The sequence below is a fragment of the Fragaria vesca genome, linkage group LG7 (genome assembly GCF_000184155.1).
Source record: "Fragaria vesca subsp. vesca linkage group LG7, FraVesHawaii_1.0, whole genome shotgun sequence".
NCBI lineage: Eukaryota > Viridiplantae > Streptophyta > Magnoliopsida > Rosales > Rosaceae > Fragaria > Fragaria vesca.
In genome coordinates this window covers 2,902,542-2,920,840 of record NC_020497.1, presented here as the reverse complement: position 1 = coordinate 2,920,840, position 18,299 = coordinate 2,902,542, and the positions used below count along the sequence as shown (strand labels likewise).

At 38.9% G+C, this 18,299-nt stretch overlaps 3 protein-coding genes across 3 annotated transcripts; all 3 read right to left on the bottom strand.

The window, feature by feature from the left end:
- Positions 1–2,481: 2,481 nt before the first annotated feature.
- On the bottom strand, positions 2,482–6,942 carry LOC101297952 (heterogeneous nuclear ribonucleoprotein Q-like). The gene is made up of 9 exons (XM_004306573.1): positions 6,812–6,942; positions 5,635–6,038; positions 5,422–5,538; positions 5,186–5,326; positions 4,918–5,094; positions 4,026–4,233; positions 3,236–3,414; positions 3,040–3,125; positions 2,482–2,950 (listed from the first exon to the last, which is right to left on the bottom strand). The coding sequence occupies exons 2-9, from the start codon at positions 6,034–6,036 to the stop codon at positions 2,815–2,817; spliced, it is 1,446 nt and encodes a 481-aa protein (XP_004306621.1). The 5' UTR covers positions 6,037–6,038; positions 6,812–6,942; the 3' UTR covers positions 2,482–2,814.
- Positions 6,943–11,294: 4,352 nt separating this feature from the next.
- On the bottom strand, positions 11,295–13,639 carry LOC101309682 (L-gulono-1,4-lactone dehydrogenase-like). The gene is made up of 4 exons (XM_004308234.1): positions 12,968–13,639; positions 12,629–12,884; positions 12,116–12,217; positions 11,295–11,998 (listed from the first exon to the last, which is right to left on the bottom strand). Exons 1-4 carry the CDS (start codon positions 13,637–13,639, stop codon positions 11,295–11,297), a joined length of 1,734 nt encoding a protein of 577 aa, XP_004308282.1.
- Positions 13,640–15,191: 1,552 nt separating this feature from the next.
- LOC101309401 (L-gulonolactone oxidase-like) lies at positions 15,192–17,484 on the bottom strand. The gene is made up of 4 exons (XM_004308233.1): positions 16,816–17,484; positions 16,297–16,552; positions 16,058–16,159; positions 15,192–15,895 (listed from the first exon to the last, which is right to left on the bottom strand). Exons 1-4 carry the CDS (start codon positions 17,482–17,484, stop codon positions 15,192–15,194), a joined length of 1,731 nt encoding a protein of 576 aa, XP_004308281.1.
- Positions 17,485–18,299: the final 815 nt, after the last annotated feature.

Here is an 18,299-nt window from a genome sequence, read left to right as displayed (position 1 = left end):
TTTCCCTCTTTTTCTAAACATAATTTAACCTAACAAATTTAGGGACACTCAAGATTAAACAAATATAACGCATGGGTATGTATAAATACCATATAAATTTATATAAAGGTGGGTAAGTCTGAATGAAGTTGCCCGCCTTCTTTGAATGAAATTGTTGTAATCTGTTTGGGTGAAATTCATATTTTGGTGTCCTCCTGCTTCAACAGTCATGTACCTGGAAAAAAAAAGATGATTTAAAGTAAAATTAGAGATTCATATAATTTATTATTATATATATACATGTGTTTTCATACTAAACCTACCTTATATAATTTTATATGGTATTTATACATACCCAGGCGTCATATTTGTTTAATCTTGAGTGTCCCTAAATTTGTTAGGTTAAATTATTTTGTTTAGAAAAAGAGGGAAAAGAAAAAGAAAAGAATTAAAGTTAGAAGATAATATAATTTATTAATATTAATATAAATCCACGTAGTTAACCTTAGTTAGGGTGATTAAAAGATAAGACACATGACATTCAGCTAGATGGGTGGGTAAGTTTAAGTGGGGAGCAAATTTGCATCCCATTTTCCTGGGTCCCGTGAACTCGTGTAGGTTTGAACATATAATATTTTCTTGCCGTTTAGATCACAGATCAAGCCTAATAATGGTTGATTCCGACGCATACATTACTCAAATTTTACATTACTCAAATTTTAATTTTTATACAGCAAAGTGTAGGGTGTCAAAGATGACATAACATGGCTAAATGACCGAGAGAGAATGTCTTTCCCTATATGTGTCCTTGATGTTTCATTTGGATCAGTTGGGAAGATGAGTTTCTAGAGGTTTTGTGTTAGAGCTTTGCACATTCTTTACCCGATTATGGATTGACCCGACCCGCTGTTCAGGGCTAAACCGACATGAACCCATGGGCCAAACCGTGGATTGGACCCGTTGATAACCCAGACGGGCAACTCCAACAGAAAATGTCGACAACCCGACTTTAGCTCCCTTTTATGTATATGGTCAACCCGAAAACCCAAACCACACACCACCACCACCATGTGGACATCGTACTACCTGTCCCCGCCACCACCACTCCACCCTCTCATCCCCAAACCACGTCTAACCCCTCTCCCCCTCACCGTCGTCTCGGCCAAGTCTCAGCCACAACCAGACCGAGACTTCGGAGTCTTAGGCCGTTCAATTCTTACAAAACTCAAATCCAACCCCAACCCCAAACCCACCAATATAAACGTCCCAAAACAGAAAAAGCAGAAACAAGAGGAGAGCAGTCGAGATATAAGCGGGTCAGAAGTGCTTTTCGCTATGCAGAGAGCAGCTGCCAAGAAACGAAAAGAGACTCAGAAGAAGAAAACGAAGATAGTTGGAGAGGGGTTATCGTCTGCGGGCAGGAACAGGGAAGAGGAAGAGGATGGCGTGGACTATAGCAAAGTGAGGCCATTGTGTTTGAAGAGTGATTGGGGAAGAAGATTGGATGAGCTGGAAATGCGTCTTCATGAGCTTTCTTCCAAGAACATTTGAACCTTTTCAGTTAATTTTTCACCGTATCAAATGCGTATAACACATTTATTTGATCCATGTTGTAATTACTAGGTTATAATTTGACTTTGGTTGTACTTCCTTCTGGTTTGATTATAGGTTCCTGTAGATCAGAACTCCTAGTTATAAATGGAAGACTTTACCGTAACCAGTCGATACTCGGTAAAGAATATCTCCTTGAAATATTCAAGGATAATTGATAATTGATTGAATATATTTCATTTGTCAAGAAAATCTCCTTTTCTTTATCATTGTCATTGTTTAGCTTCTTGTTGGGCATCCTTGACTTTCTTTGCTGTATTAAACTTGTTTTCCTCTGGGTTAAACATTGTGTTTGGAAGTGAATCTGGACTCCTTCACATTAGTTCATGAGAGCAGCCTATCTTTGAACTTCAATTTGATAATTGAATTGAAAAGCTTGTCTGCCATTTACATAAGAAACAAACTAAGAGGGGGTTCTATTGAAGTGTATGGATTGAATCGTGATATAGAAATAAAAGTAATCCATAGGATACTTTAGAGACTGTTGTCATTGGTTTCTTATGAAAAAAGAATCTATCTGGCCAACCAAAATTACACACATGGATAGCCATTTCTTGAGTTACGTTTTGTGTTCATTACAATTTGAACTCATTGAAATGGATCTTGTAGTTTACTGTTTACTTGGTGATGGTTAAGCAATTGGCCAAGGATGGGCCACAATTGGGGAAGGGAGATTCTACTCTCTTGGACAAAATCAATCAAAAGTTCAACACTCAAATGGATCCAATAGCTGTAAAAATCACAAATCAAGAAAAGAACTTGAATCTTGCATTTAGGTAACCATTTCAAGGTTTCTTACGGTTTGTAAAAAAAAAACCTCGAAGGCCGCTCAAAAGTCGACTGATATTCAAACCTAGTTGGTGCTAGTTCTAACAAATGCACAGGCAACATGATCAAATTCGATTGAAGGTGTCATCAAAAATGCCAAACAAAATGCAGTTCAAGTAGATAAGTTAATGCGCAAGAGACAATTCCTAAATTCTCAATTTTCTCGAGCATTTTCCTTTTGGCCAAACATCCTTGAGACACCAACATCAAACTATAATAACTCATGTTTCCTAATCCTAGCCGCCTTTTTCTTTTGCCCCATACCATAGAAAAAAGAGCAACAAGGGAGAGGGGTTCTGTTATTTTTGTTTGAAGCAACATGGCATACCAATCAACCACAACAGGTCCTCGTTTTACTTTTACCCGACCTAGAACAGGATCCTCAATCTTTTGAAACTAATAAGGTCGGTATCTCCTTCCACGACTGCCTTCATCGCTGCCACCACCTCCTCTCCCTGGTGGTCCACTTGGTCCATTGTTTCGGTCCCCTCTTCGAGGCCGAGGAGGTGGCATCTGTACCCCAGGCTGCTGACTGTAATTTTTTAACTAATATGAGACATTTTTCAACTAGTCTTGACAATTTATAAAGAATTACTTTTAGATTACAAAATGGCAACTTACAGAACATAGCCTATTCGACCATCTGGTAGAACCATCGGCACCATCTGCATTCCTGATGGCATTGGCCCTCTACCATAAATCATTGGCTGTTTCATGTACGGAATGTGTTAGAAGAAGCTCAACTGAGGGACCAATAGAGACAAGAGGACGAGAGGACCAAGGGACAAGAGAACAAATATAAATTTCAGAGATCTACCTGCTGAAATGCTGGGGCAACACCAAATCCAGCACCTGCAGAGCCATACGGATTTCCAGCAAACCCACCATACCCTGGGTGTGGAGCATGATTTGCGTGAGGCCCAGCATTGTAGGGATAAGCCCCATCAGACTTTCTATCAGTCTGAGGCTTCGCAAGAACAACCTCTAGTGGATGGCCTGCAAACAAATTCCTTGATATAGTTATTGGAGACGCTATGAACTGAACAAAGAAATAAAGAACTTAAGACCAGTGTCTACTGACAAGTTCCTATGTGTTTTCTACAAAAATCAACTAAACAAATATGCAATAGTAAGAACTCAAATAAATATTTACAACATTTAAGCTGGTGGACCACAATGCTGAAAAAAATATAGTTGAGTGGATACTTATTTGATGGCTATACCTAATTCGTATAGCATCATACCCTATGTAATGATATAACATTATAGCTTTGGGTTATATTTGGACATAAACTAGTTGTAACACATTATTTCTGTTAGTAAACAGGCCACAGCTCCCATTATACCAGAGTAGAATCTTAACAGAATTTGCCATTCTATCTAGCTGACTTTGAGACACAATTCAAGTCTTAATCGAGGATTTCCAGTATTGGCCAGGTGAAACTTAACCATCAATTGTGTGCCCAACTTAGCATCAGCTACATGTATGTATACACATGCATAAGCCCCTGCTAAAACTATAAAAGAGTAGACATGACATGCAAAGAGGTGTATCTTCATGATCTATAATTCCCATCAGGCCCCAAGTGTAGGCGTGTAAAACATACCATCAATTTCATACTTCTCACTATCTTTAACTGCCTTCAGAGCACTTGACCTTTCAGCATAGTGTACAAATCCAAAATCCCGTTTGCCTTGACCACCTTTGCCAGGTGGCATAACTACTTTAATCACTTCACCATGACGCTGGAATATTTCCTTGAGCGTATCAGTGCTAGTGTTCTCAGGAATGTTTTTCACATAAAGAGCCTTCACCTGGGAATAGTATATGAGCTTATGAGTAAGCAAATTTTGAGTAATAAAGCAGGGACTGTAACTGAAACCATGACGTGAAATCTTTAACAGAAAAATAAATGTAGCACGGCACTAACCAAACCTTACATACACCAATATACTTTACAAGAGAACTGGAATAAAGTAAGATTCTACTGAATTTGACCAAGTAATATTGCAAGTAGAACATACATAGATTCACTAATATATACAGCAATCACGAAACAACCCATTTTGAGTCTCTGTCCTTTAATTTCTAAAATAATATTCCATACTGTACTTGAAAGGTGAAAGACAATGTGTGACCAGAATTTACGTGAAGTGAAGAACAAACTATTACAGTCCCACCCCACTTTCCACACAAAAAGGGTAAGTTCCCGTTGTTGAATTGGTCAAGAGTTATCGCATATAAAATAGAGAAAGAGTGGTGCTAGTATTACTCTATAAAATCCAAATGTAGAACTTAAATAAGAATCCTATATGAGTGATTTAGAATTTTGGAAGGCAAGGATGTGTTGCGCAAGATTCCTGTATTAAATGCCACCTTGCAAGTTCCCAATAGCTTAATGTGTGAGCATGCATCCTCGAAACCTTTTTTTTCATTCCCTTCGTTTTCTTTAGCAATCGATTAAGCCTGATAAACCTATCATTAACAGCTGAATATACCTGAGCAGCAGCAGAATGATCAGATGTACTTTTTGGATCAGCCCAGGTCACAGTTGGGGTATTTCCCTCCAGCTTAAAACTTGAATTTGCCATTTTTTGTCTTGAATAATCAGCACAAGCATTGTTGTAATACAAAACAAAAGCAAAACCACGATTTCTACTTGGATTTTGAGGATCCTGCTATCAATAAAAGAGAATGTCAGTATACATGTTACACCATGCCACAATTACCTACCTAAATATAAAATGGATGGACTCAGAATCTAACCTTTATCAGCTCAATGTGCTCAACTCCAGGACCAACCTCCTCAATAACTTTTCGAAACTCATCCTCGGTCCAAATTTTTGGAACATTGCCAATGAACAGTCTATGTTTTGTTTCAGAAAGTGAACATCTTAAAGTCTTACCCTGCAGAAATGAAACACCTTATAAATGATAACCAAGCTGGACCTATCTTAAACAGAAAAAGAGGTGAAATTGTTTATATGAAGCACTATCATTACCTTAAATGCTTTATTATGTAATTCTTCAATAGCCGTCTGTGCAACCTCTTTAGACTTGAATCCTATGAATGCATAACCTTTGCTCTCACCAGTTTCTCTGTCTTGCATTAATCTTATCTGCAATATGATTGAAAAATCAAATTCTCATTCCAACCTGCACTCAGGTCAAGCCAAGAAAAGAGGCTAAAAGATACAAAAGGTCATAATTATGACCTCAAGGATTTCGCCTATTTCACTGCATAGCTCCCTCAACTCTTCTTCTGAGGCATCTTTAGGAAGGCCACCGATGAACACTTCAGATCCATAAGGAGGCAGGGCAAGCAGTTGAGCATGCTTCTCTTTCTCCTCCTCAGTGAGAGAAGCAGAAGGTTTCTCTTCATCATCCACCATTTCACCACCATTGTCGCTACCATATGGTTCTGGAGATTGCTCTTTCTTGCTAGCCCTGGTTGTAGAATCCTCCTCTGCTTCTTCAGCATGTTCCTCCACATTGTCATCACTGCCTCCATCGGCTCCATCTTCATCTGCTTGTTCCTCTACATCATCATCCATCTCTTCCATGTAATTGTCCTCATCTAGATCCACCCGCTCCTCAACTTCCGCTCCTTCAGCCATGTCTGGTTCACATAACAAGTTTTATCAACCAATAACTAACGGAATTGTCAACTGAAAAAGCTGCAGGATCGGCAATTACAGATTGCACCGACTCCATGATAGTTAACACAACGAGCATACATAAGCACCTCAGCACTTAGAAAATTTCAAAAGTGGAAACCCAAATAATACTAAGCAAGAACAATTTAATGCCAAAGGACACTTCAAACAGCTTGCTGAAAAACTCATAGGGACCATATAACTGCAAATCCGAGTACCGACCATCCATTCATCAATATCAGACTGGTTTTAAACCCGAAACAATGTGTACCATCTTTGTTAACCCATGAGTGTCACAGTAACTCAAAACCAAGTCGACACTGATTTTCTGTTTTGAATTTAACCCAATTATGAAATTCAATACATTTTTTTTTTTATGAACTCCTTAGAGGATAGTGATTAGGGCCAGCCCTCCTCTGCCTTACCAATCCCAGTTAAGTTCAAAGGGTAAGCAAATTTCACTCCAATGAAATAAAAGAACACCGGAAATTAACCCTAATTTAGTTTACCACACATCACTCGCTCAAACTCAGATACCCTAAAGCCAATTAAATCCCATGAATATCAGAGACCAATTAGAGCATAGAGAAATCTAAATCAATTTTGACCAGAGGGCTATAAACCCAGTATGAGAATTGGGGGTTGTGAAATTACCCAGAAGCGAATCAGGAACATATTGGGGATGGGCTTAAACAGAGCAAAGCAAAATGGAAAGAGAGTGAGACTTTTAGCGTACCAGTGGGTGCGATTTTGGAAGCGGAGATTTGGTGTTTGGCTGTGTGTCTCTGTTTTTTCTCGTACTCTCTCTTGGGACAAAAGAGGAGGCTTCAACGGTGTGTTTGTGTTTTTGTTATCCGGCGAACCCGAGACAAATACACACTGTGTGCGGTCGCATGTATATCTTGTGAGGTGGTTCCTTTTTGGACCAATGAGAATGTTCCACGTTATATTCTCTTAATCGGAATTAAGAGTAGCGGAATTATACGTAACGATTTCGATGGAAAAATAATATGACGGTGTTTGGGGTCATTTTGAATAGAGGTTGTTAGATTTGCTTGAATGACTTGATTTCCTCTTTCTACCCCTTTTGAGTTCAAGAACTGGGCCCAAAGCTTCAAGGAGCTTTGTGCGTGTTTTCCCTAGGATCTCCCCTGCAGTAATATTGGCTTGCTACGGGGATGATAGCTTACTGCGGTGACATGTTTCTTGTGATCTGGAGGCATGAACTTGATGTGGTTTTGATTGCATGATAGATGAACAAAGTACATAAAAAGGCTTCCAAGATAGCATGTGGCGTGGGAGCTAGAAGCACATGAATTACAGAAGATGAGAGGCTTGCTTGTGGGATGCATTGGGTTATAGGAATGTGTTGTGTTCTACTGCTTGAGAGTTCTCTTTGCAGCAACTGAGAGCCTTTATTTATAGGCTGGAGGAGGTGAGGCTAAGATAAGGATAATAAGATAAAATTGCTGGGTTTTCAAGAGAACTATAAGGTGAAATCGAAATATACAGAACAAGTCAATGACCATAGAACATAAGGTGTATTTGTTGCATTGTTTTGGGTGAAATATGAAAATAGGGAGGCAGATTTCTAGGGAAGCACTATTGTGTATTTTAGTTGATAAATGTGTACTTATTAGGAATTGTTGCATTAGAGTAGGTTGCAGCATGCTAGAGCTAAGAATAGGGAAAAGAGGATGTTGATAGAGACTTGTGTTTGTCGTAGAAGAAGGAAAATTAATTACTGCGGGGAAAGCAAGTATTGTAGTTTGATCGGCTGAAACACTATTAGTGTTAGGGTTGGAAAATGACTATTTTAGGCTAATGGGTTGGATTCTCTCTTCTTTGAATGCCCATGTAAAAATTTACATTATTAGGGCTCGGTTTTGGTCCTAAGTCCAAAACCGCCAACAATATAAGATCTAGAATGGGCTTCATATACATCCATTACCTTCCACACCACACCCAAACATGTAAGCCCCAAGAACATGATTATAGTTTGGGTCCACATGCGTGGCATGACTAATATGTAACTTTTGTATTTCCAAATGTAATTCCCATATGTAATTTGTTATTTGGCTTGTAATATTTATTAAGCATGAATATTGATTTTTTGGGTATCAACATTAGCCTTCTTGATTATGTAGGCTATGCAATGACTATGAGATAGGCTACATAATCAATAAAAAGGTAACATGTGGTAAGCATGAAGACCAAATTTATAGAAGATGAATGTTCCACGTCATATTTTCTTAATCAAAATTAAGAGTAGCGGAATCATACTTAACGATTTTGATAGAAAATAATTTGACGGTTGATAACAAAATCAAATAAAAACGGTATAAATGTTCAAATCGAATATTAAAAGATGAATTTAAGTCCTATACAAAATGTTGAGTCCGGTAGCCATACGCCACGACGGTCGTACGGATGAGCCTCTCAAAGTCTCAGGCGTCGAATCCTCTTGCGACAACATTGTTCACTTACTTTATCAATTACTTCTTCAATTGTGCTCAATGTCTTTGAAACCAAATTGAACAGTGAAAAATAAGATAAATGAACTCGTTGTAATTTGTAACTGTTTGCCTCGGTCCTCATTTTGACCGAGACGATTTTTGAGCAAACAATAACTGTTTCATTGAACTTTATTTTCGAATTTAGATTTAGAGATAGCTTAGTAAACTAAAAAACGTATGAACAAAAATAACTGAGTGGGTATGTCATATGTGAATAAAGTTCTTTTCTTTTCCTCTTTTTGTTGAGATGATTCACATCTGACATCTATATACGGGAACATTTCTAAGACGACTGCCTCTGAATTCAGATCAGGCAACAAGAGCCCCATCAGATTCAGACCAAAAAGAGATTAGACTAACACTTACTTAAAAAGAGATTAGACCATAATTAATCATGCATGTTATTATTTAGGGCCAATTACATAGAAGTCTACTTTAAGACATTTTCTCCTATATAAGTCCACCTAAACATTTTTATCCACATAAGTCCACCCAAGCCTAAATAGTGTTTTATATTTGGTATTGAAGTTTAACAAAATTACAGATTGCCAACAACAACAAAAATTAGATTTTCTCTCTTATATTTATAAAACTGCCACTAATGTAAAAGTCAACAACCAGAAAAAGTCTTCCGCCGACCTCCGGCAATATCTCCGGCTGACCTCCGGCGAACTTTCCTGCCTGACTCCGACGAATTTTTCGGCCGACCATCGGTGAGGATTCTACCGACCACAAAAGCTACTATCACCGACAATAAAATATATTACCGCTGGCAAAGAAAGCTATTACGTCTAGCAAAGAAAGCTACTATGTTCAGCATAGAAAGCTACTACCGACAAGAACAAAAGTTACTGCACCAGCAAAGAAAGCTACTATCATTTACAACAAAAGATACTACCGTTAGCAACAAAAGCTACTACCTCCAGCAAAGAAAGCTACTACCACTGACAACGAAATATACTACCATCAGCAACAAAAAATACTACTACCAGCAACCAAAGCTACTAGCACCAACAACGAAAGCTACTTCACCAACAACAAAAGATATTACCGTCAGCAACAAAAACTACTACCGCCAGCAAGAAAAGATACTACCGCTAGTAAAAAAAGATACTACATCCAGCAACAAAAGATAATATTGTCATAAAGAAAAGCTACTACCATGCATAATAAAATCCACTACTAACAAATTCAATGGTACAAAAAGTTTGAAGCTTTGTACAATGATAATTATGTATAAAACTACTTCCATAGTTACATAAAGCTATTGTAGTTGCGGAAGTCTACTACAATAGTTGTATAAAGCTACTATCGGTTTTTAATGGTGATGCTTAGAACTCAAAGGCATAATTTTTCCACCTTGAGCACGATTTTCTTGGTTGGCCCAATGATCTCTATGGAGGCTTCAATATCCAAATTCACATGATTTTCGAAATCTATTACTACAAATGCAAAGGGAAGAATTTTGCAAGAACAGAGATACAACAAAATATTAATATTTGAAATAAAAATAGAAGCTATTGACATCACATTGAAAAGATACTACTCTTTTGTTGAAAATATACTACCATACAATAAGAAAGCTACTGAAATCATGATGAAAAAATATTAACACAAACATAGAAAGATACTACCACACTGTCGAAAAGATACTAATATAGACCTAAAAAGATACTATCACTATGTTGAAAATATACTAACATACAATAAGATAAGAAAGCTACTGACATCATGTTGAAAATATATTGACCTAGACATAGAAAGATATTATGACTACGTTGAAAAGATATTATATTCCAGGTGAAATGGTAAATCAAGACTGCACCCAAACTATGAATGATTCACTCACAGTTGCACATCTTCGTGCAAATCCAAAATCAATGACACATTCACAAATCAGCTGTGAGTGCAGCAATATATACACTAAATAAGAATAGATCAAAGCAGTGCCACACATATAGATCTCGCATTGTCTGCTCAAACTTATAGCTAGACTACCAAATTACTGTAAAACTAGATAGACCAAAGCAGAGTCACTGAGATTGAATAGGTAAGCCTACAAACGAAGAACAATCTCCAATTATGCTACGATAAAAAACTTGAAGCCGGTTTAATTCGAAGCATATAATAGTGAGATTGTGAATTTTACCAGTAGAGCACATCGGCGGCGCGGGCGTAGACGATGTGGCTTGGAGCTTAGGCGTTGAAGATTTCGGAGATGCAGCCGAGGTCGAGCAAGATGTCGTCGTCGGAATCGGAGATCTAGCCGAGATCGTCGTCCGAATCAGAGATCCAATTGAGGTCGTCGTCGATGGAATTGGAGACGCAGTCGAGGTCGAGCTGATGTCGTCGTCGGAGGGAGCATAGTAGAGGTTGAGCCGGCATTGTCATCGGAGATAGAGAGAGAGAGAGAGAGAGAGAGAGAGAGGTAGTAGAGAAGAAGGTTATGAGAGAAACGGATGGATTTGGGTTAATACGAAGGAGATGGTAGTTTAGGCATAATATAAAAGTAAACTGATGGATTTAGGCCATAAAGTGGACTTATATGGGTAAAAATATTAAGGTGGGCTTATATAAGAAAAAAAATGTTAAGAAAGTGACTTCTATGAAATTTTCTATATTATTTATAATCCAAATTATTTAAGCTAGATTTGTCAGTCAAATTTGAGTACTTATATATACATGGATGATATCTCAAATTAATCAAGGTGCACAAACCCTAGCATCCCTAAACACTTTGCCAGGTCTACAGAAATAGCCCTTGCTTGGGGCACAATGAATGTCCTCTGAGCAGATGCAGAGCCCTTCTAGCGCACACCCCTCCTTCGCTACGGTCACTCCACCCTTAATTCCTAGGACCTGGTCACTCCATTCATTAGAGAATAGCCCGATCGGGTCATACACATCTTTAACCCTCAAGAACTCTTCACCTTTCTTGTACTTCTTGATCACCCCGTCAAATGCTATGTTCCTATTCTTTCCCCAATGGGGAAGTGCTCCATACTTGAACAAAGCCAATTGCTCTATTTCTTCAAGTATTCCTTCATATAGCCTAGGGGTCATGGGGTCTCTGCTTCGGTAATATGTGATGTCGAAATCTAGGGCATCTTCTTGCTTGCCAAGGTAAGCAGTCGAGGCAGTGACGTAGCGCATCAGGAATCCGTTGTAGATTTCGGTTCCACAGAGCGATTCGGGTGCGATCTCAACTAGCTTTTGGACATCTTGAATGAAGTTTTTGGCCAGGGACAAGCTGATGCTGACTGCAGTTTGGTGAAAAAGTTCACCCTTAACTCCCGAGTCCCATGGGCATGCTGTGATTTTTGCGTCGTCAAGACTATCAAGACAAGTCCCGGATGATTGGATTCGGTTCTGATATCCGATAACGGGGTAGCCAGTGAAGATCAAACCTATTGCGTAATTGATTTTTCCCAGAATTAATCAGTTATCTAGAGTGAAGAACAAGAAAGTACCCAAATAAAACTACTAAAAAAGCTATAAAAGAAAGGAGAATGTGTTAGATGTACCATCGTTTGTTAAACCATAAGCACTGGCTAGGAGCCCAGATGTGACCAACTTTGCACTGTAGCATTTCCCATTAGCGTCATTCATGGATTCTTGAGTCTCCTCTATTCGTACATGTGTTTAAACAACAAATATGCAACTTTCGTTATTCGTAGTATAGCGATGCAAATTATGCATCAGATGGACGGACATTGTATGCATGAAAATTGAAAAGGAATTTCTCCTACCCGACTGGACTATGTTATATATATGTTAGGTGTACGTGCTTTCCGAATGAGTAGTACTGTGTTTTGGTGTGTGCATAATTTTCTCTAGGATAAATGATCAGTACTAAGTTTTGGACTTTTGGTGTTAGCTAGGGGTAAGATATATGATCTCCGTACGTAGACAGATGTAGAGCGGTAGTTGACTATAAATCTAAAATCATGGTGGTTTAACGTATTGGTTAAGTCTGACAACGTAAATATAACATGAACCATGAAGCTAGTCCAGAATAACCAACTAGTAAAATTAACCTGTGGTTCTGATGGCAGCCAGTGCAAGCGACGGGGTTGGACGGAAAGGAATGAAATCGTATAAACCATCACCGGAAGTGTCTGATGAGACACGATCATCGATCCGATAGACTGCCCTGTGCTGGCTGGGGTACCATATTATGTCTGCAAACTCATGCTGCTTGCCAAAGTTGAGCGCTTGATCTCCCAAGTCGGAGTCGCCCTCGCTCAAATATGTGATGGATCGCTTAAACATTGGTTGCAGACTCAACGTGACCTTCAAAGGGAGTGAGCTTTAATTTAACATTGTAGTGATTTTTAATCTAAGAGTACTAAGCAGAAGCTAGAAAAGAGTTACACCTGTGAAATTACTCCTAGAACTCCAAGCGAAACTTTAGCTGCATTGAGATCTTCATCACCATGACTGAGAATTCTCACCTTGGCATAACCATCTTGAGGTCCACCAGGACTCACAATCCGAAGTCCTACCACATAGTCATGAACCCCGCTTCCCTTTCCCCATAATGTGCTACCATGGGCACCAGTCGCTAACAACCCTCCAAGGCTCACCCCCCACCAGTATGGTGTGTAAGGCAAGGCCAAGCCAACCTTAGCAGCCTCACCGATCACCTGCCGAAGCGTCATGCCGCTCTCCACCGTCATTGTCAGCTCTTGGACGTTGATTCCCACCACGCGGTTGAGGTTCTTGGTGCTGATGATCAACCCTTCTTCGCCTCGCGGACAGGCGAGCTTGGGAATGCTGTGAGCATAACGAGTTGACGCCTTCATTGGGATTTTGTACTTGCTTCCATAGGCCACTGTCGAAACGAGCTCTTCCTCTGAATTAGGGTAGGTTACACCTCTGACTTTGCAGACTGTTCGGTCGGGGAAAATGCCGTAGGCGTTTGTGATGGTGCAGTCTGTGTTATTTGATGATGAACACTTGATGTGATCTTCTGGAGAGGTAGAACACACCGAGAATGATAACACGAAGAGACAACTGAGACGAAGGAAAAAACCCGACATAGACATTGTAGTGAGAGAGAGAGAGATAGAGAATGACTACTGCTTTTTCTTGGTGCCTAAGTTTGGATTTCTATATATTTGTTTGGCTTGTAAAGCTTATATGTTATAAACAGACAAGTTGGGGAAATTATGGAAGATGTATATATAGCACATTTTGCTTTGTGATTAAGCGAAATATTCCAACTTTCTCTCCATTAGCAACATATTCATAGACCAAATTTGTTAATCTCTTTCACGAGAGATGGATCTTTTATATCCCCTAATTAACTATCTAACAGATCATTTAAGTTATAGCTTCTTTTTGAAGTTACATATGTTTTATATTGGTATAACAGGTAGCTAGGGTAACGGAAGTGTGATTGCTATAATTTAATTTCTAACTAGAACAACTGTGGGTTTAAAAGTTGCTTAGTGTAGTTGTTTCTATGTATCTATCTATTATCTAACCGAAATTGATGTTGTCGGATTATGTCTCCGTGACAGGCGTGGGTCTGTTGCTAGTAATTCCTTGGACTAGATACCACAAGGGTTGCCTTCAAAATTAGGTGAACATAAATGAATTCCATTTCTGTTGATCTAATATATATACATATATACATGGTTGGAGATCGATTCAGCTCAATTTTCATGATTCATAATCTCATATAGAGACAGCAGCTATATATTGTCTGTGGAGACAATATTGGTGTGGCAACATTCCGGTGGATGTTCTATTTTTTGGAACTGGTGTTGAAATGAGAACCCAATAGTTTCCATCCGTTATAATCATGTTTGTGATTGTAACATTGTTTCAACATTTCTCATCACTTGTGATCAGATCGATACATATGTGGTGATAATTGTTGAGAGTTACTATTTCGTTTCATTCTTACTAGCAAGCTATGTGCCACGTAGCTCGTAGTATTAATTATACGCTGCTCTTCTACTTGTATATATAGTCGCAATTCAAGTCTTATACAGCAAGAACACAATAACAATACTAGTGTTTTCTCTCTCAATTTATTACTTTCTTGCCTAGCTTTCAATAATCCTTATCTAGCTTGATGTAGTCTTCTTGTGCCTCATAAATGTTCTCATCTGCCCATCAGAAATGTAGAGTCTATCGATCGAAGTAGACGCATTTCATTTACATTAGGTTTATGAACGATAACTCACCGTGTCTAGTAGTTCACCAAATTCTTTGAGTTCTTCGTTACTATCAAGTGTCTTTAGCGTTGGTAATTAGAGTAGAAATATTCTTTTTGTAGCCAAATCGGTCCTTATGAACATATAAGATCGATTCTCACTTGAATCCCCATGTAGCCCCTATAAAATTTTCTATTAATTAGTTTCGTTAATTACATTTTGGTTCTGCAACCAAGGCGTATATGTATATAATCAAACTGGCAGAGGTACCACCTTATTCCTGTGCTGCTTGTTTATTTATACCCACAGATACTAGCACAGGCAATCTGCTGAAACTGCAACTAGTCTTCAAGCAAATTAAGCATCTAAATCAAATTACACTATTTATATTACTAGACTAGACAGTAGATAGTTACTTACGAATCTTATCAAATTAAGGAGCACAGATCCTTGCATCGCTAAACACTTTGCCAGGTCTACAGAAATAGCCCTTGCTTGGGGCACAATGAATGTCTTGTGAGCAAATGCACAACCCTTCTAGTGCGCACCCTTCCTTGACTAAGTTCACCTCACCCTTAATACCAAGGACCTGGTCACTCCATTCGCTTGAGAATAGCCCCATCGGGTCATACACGTCCTTAACCCTCAAGAACTCCTTGCCTTTTTTATACTTCTTCATCACCCCATCAAAGGCTATGTTCCTATTCTTTCCCCAATGTGGAAGTGCCCCGTACTTGAACATTGCCAATTGCTCTATTTCTTCAAGTATGCCTTCATGGAGCCTAGGCGTCATGGGGTCCTTGCTTCGGTAATACGTAATGTCGAAGTCAATTGCATCTTCTTGTTTGCCAAGGTAAGCAGTTGATGCGGTGACATAGCGCATTAAGATTCCATTGTAGATTTCTACTCCGCAGAGGGATTTAGGTTCAATCTCAACTAGCTTCTGCACGTCTTGAATGAAGCTTTTGGCCACGGATAAGCTGATGCTGAAGGTTGTTTGATGAAAAAACTCACCCTTAATCCTTGAGTCCCAGGCGCATACCGTGATTCTTGAATCTTCATGACTATCAAGGCAAGTTCCAGATGCCTGAAGCCGGTTCTGATATCCAATAACAGGATATCCAGTAAAAATTTTACCTATTAATCGAATTGAATGATCCCAAAAATCATTAATTTGGATATATGGAAAAGCATGCAAATTAGAATTACAGTTCCAAACCAAATGAGTTGGCAAGAAAATGGAAGATGAGTACTTTGAAGAGCTACACAAGATGATCAAATGTGCTCGTACGCGCATACCATTGTTTGTCAAACCATAAGCAGTGGATATAAGCCCTGATGTGATCAACTTTGCACCAGAGCATTTTCCATCAGCATCACTTTTGGATTCTTGGTTCTCCTCTATTATGATACAAGAACAAATAAAAACAACAAAAGATTATTGCACAAAACAATCATCTTCACTACCCTCGCTCATACTCAAAATAATTGTTCTTGATATTGCTATAGTTTTGAACTGCATGAACTAAGAAACGTACCTGCCGTTCTTAAAACTGCTAGTGCAAGTGAAGGTGTTGCTCGAAAAGGAAGGAAATCGTATAAACCTTGTCCGGATGTGTTTGAGGAGACACGATCATCTACTCTGTAAATTGCCTTGCGCTGGCTAGGATACCATAGTATGTCTGCAAACTCATGTTGCTTGCCAAACTTAAGCACTTGATCACCCAAGTCAGAATCATTTTTGCTCAAATATGTGATGGACCTCTTGAACATGGGTTGTAGATTTAGAGTAACCTGGCAATGGTTTTGTCTCTTAGACTTGTTAATAGTAATAATAAATAAATTTTGGGTACCTTCTTTTTGCTGTTTCAAAATATGTATCAAAGCTTGTATGATACCATAGTTATATGTAGAGGTACAATGTTCTTTTCCTAACTCTTTCCATGTTTGCAAATAGATCGATACAATATATTCCTGTAAGAATGCAATACGTGCGTACGTTGCTGATACAGTGGCCAAAACATCAAAATATATGAAGATGCTAGAAAAATACTTACCTGTGATATTACTCCTAAGACTCCAAGTGAAACCTTAGCTGCATTAAGATCTTTATCACCTTCACCGATATCTCTCACCTTGACATAGCCATCTTCGGGCTCTCCTGGACTCACAATCCTAAGTCCCACCACATAATCATGAACCGAGCTTCCCTTACCCCATAGTGTGCTTCCATGTGCACCAGTCCCTAATAAGCCACCAACAGTCAGCCCCCACCAATAAGGTGCGTAAGGCAACGCCAAGGCAACCTTGGCAGCCTCACTGATCACCTGCCTAAGCGTTACGCCACTCTCCACCGTCATCTTCATCCCTTCAACGTCGACCTTCACCACACGGTTGAGGTTGTTGGTGCTTATGATCAGCCCGTCTTCGCCGCGCGGGCAAACCAGTTTGGGAATGCTGTGGGAGTAGCGAGTCGCCACTTTCATGCTCTGCTTGTTCTTGGTTGCATTAGCCACCACCTTAATGAGTTCTTCTTCCGTACTAGGGTATGATACACTAGTCGCTTTACAGACAGTTCGATCCGGGAAGATGCCGTAGGAGTTTGTGATCGTGCAGTTTGTGTTTGACGATGAACACTTGATGTGGTCCTCCGGAGGGGTAGAGCACACCAAAAATGATAGCAAGAATAGACAGTTAGCTCGGATAACAATCCCCAACATACCCATTTTCGGACTGTTTCTTTTTCTATAAGTACTTCTTTTGTATATATAGAGAGTTGTTTGGCATGGCTTGCAAACAAGTTTTACATGCTTGGCAAGAAAGAAATCTATGGAATGCTTACAAGCCATTTGATATATATATCCTGAGGGATTCAATTCATGGTGTCTGTTTCCCTCGTGACAGGTGTGTGGATTAGCTTTGGTTTCTTTAACTTCAAATCACAGTTTCTGTTGCTTTACAAGTAGTGGTACCTCAGAAATGAATTGAAATAGTTCAAGTGCATGATGAAAGATAAACAGTGGGGAGTGAGATCAAGGTGTACTAGTTTTGTTGGATATTTCATCATGTATGAGTGAAGAGTGCTATCCATGTGTTGAATCAAAACTAGAACGAAGAGGAAAATGCGAGCTCTAGTGGAAATATTAGTTAGGCCTCGGCACAAGGAGTAATTGATAATTTCATTAGTGTGGCATTGTGGCAATGCAACAAGGCACCGGATATTCATAATTTGTGGTATGCTAATGTGCAGTTTTCATCCGTTGTACGTCACTTGTTCAATTGCATCTTAAGAAAATAAAAAATAAAAAAATGTTATTGTTGATTAAGATTGTTGTAGGTACTAGCTTGTTACATGTCAACTAATTTATGTTAATGTTAAGACATTTCTTTTTGACTAAATGTTATTAGATTTCTGTAGTAAACTCTTTGATATATAAAAGAAAGACTCAAATATTCTAAATTTAGTAAAAACACAATATTGGTAGCACATACATTGTCCTTAATTTAGCAGACGTTCTTTATTGCCAGGAGCTTAAACCTC

What these genes read in the sequence shown, in the direction of transcription:
- LOC101309401 (XM_004308233.1), bottom strand. Translation starts at nt 17,484, where the DNA reads ATGGGTATGTTGGGGATTGTTATCCGAGCTAACTGTCTATTCTTGCTA. An exon ending in AGCAGTTTTAAGAACGGCAG is followed by an intron (nt 16,160 to 16,296) that starts GTACGTTTCTTA and finishes GTATCATAATAG; the next exon opens with AGGAGAACCAAGAATCCAAA. An exon ending in TTATGGTTTGACAAACAATG is followed by an intron (nt 15,896 to 16,057) that starts GTATGCGCGTAC and finishes TTCGATTAATAG; the next exon opens with GTAAAATTTTTACTGGATAT.
- LOC101297952 (XM_004306573.1), bottom strand. Translation starts at nt 6,036, where the DNA reads ATGGCTGAAGGAGCGGAAGTTGAGGAGCGGGTGGATCTAGATGAGGAC. An exon ending in TGAGAAGTATGAAATTGATG is followed by an intron (nt 3,415 to 4,025) that starts GTATGTTTTACA and finishes ATTTGTTTGCAG; the next exon opens with GCCATCCACTAGAGGTTGTT. An exon ending in GGTCGAATAGGCTATGTTCT is followed by an intron (nt 2,951 to 3,039) that starts GTAAGTTGCCAT and finishes AAAAAATTACAG; the next exon opens with TCAGCAGCCTGGGGTACAGA.
- LOC101309682 (XM_004308234.1), bottom strand. Translation starts at nt 13,639, where the DNA reads ATGTCTATGTCGGGTTTTTTCCTTCGTCTCAGTTGTCTCTTCGTGTTA. An exon ending in TTCTAGGAGTAATTTCACAG is followed by an intron (nt 12,885 to 12,967) that starts GTGTAACTCTTT and finishes CTCCCTTTGAAG; the next exon opens with GTCACGTTGAGTCTGCAACC. An exon ending in GGCTGCCATCAGAACCACAG is followed by an intron (nt 12,218 to 12,628) that starts GTTAATTTTACT and finishes ATGTACGAATAG; the next exon opens with AGGAGACTCAAGAATCCATG.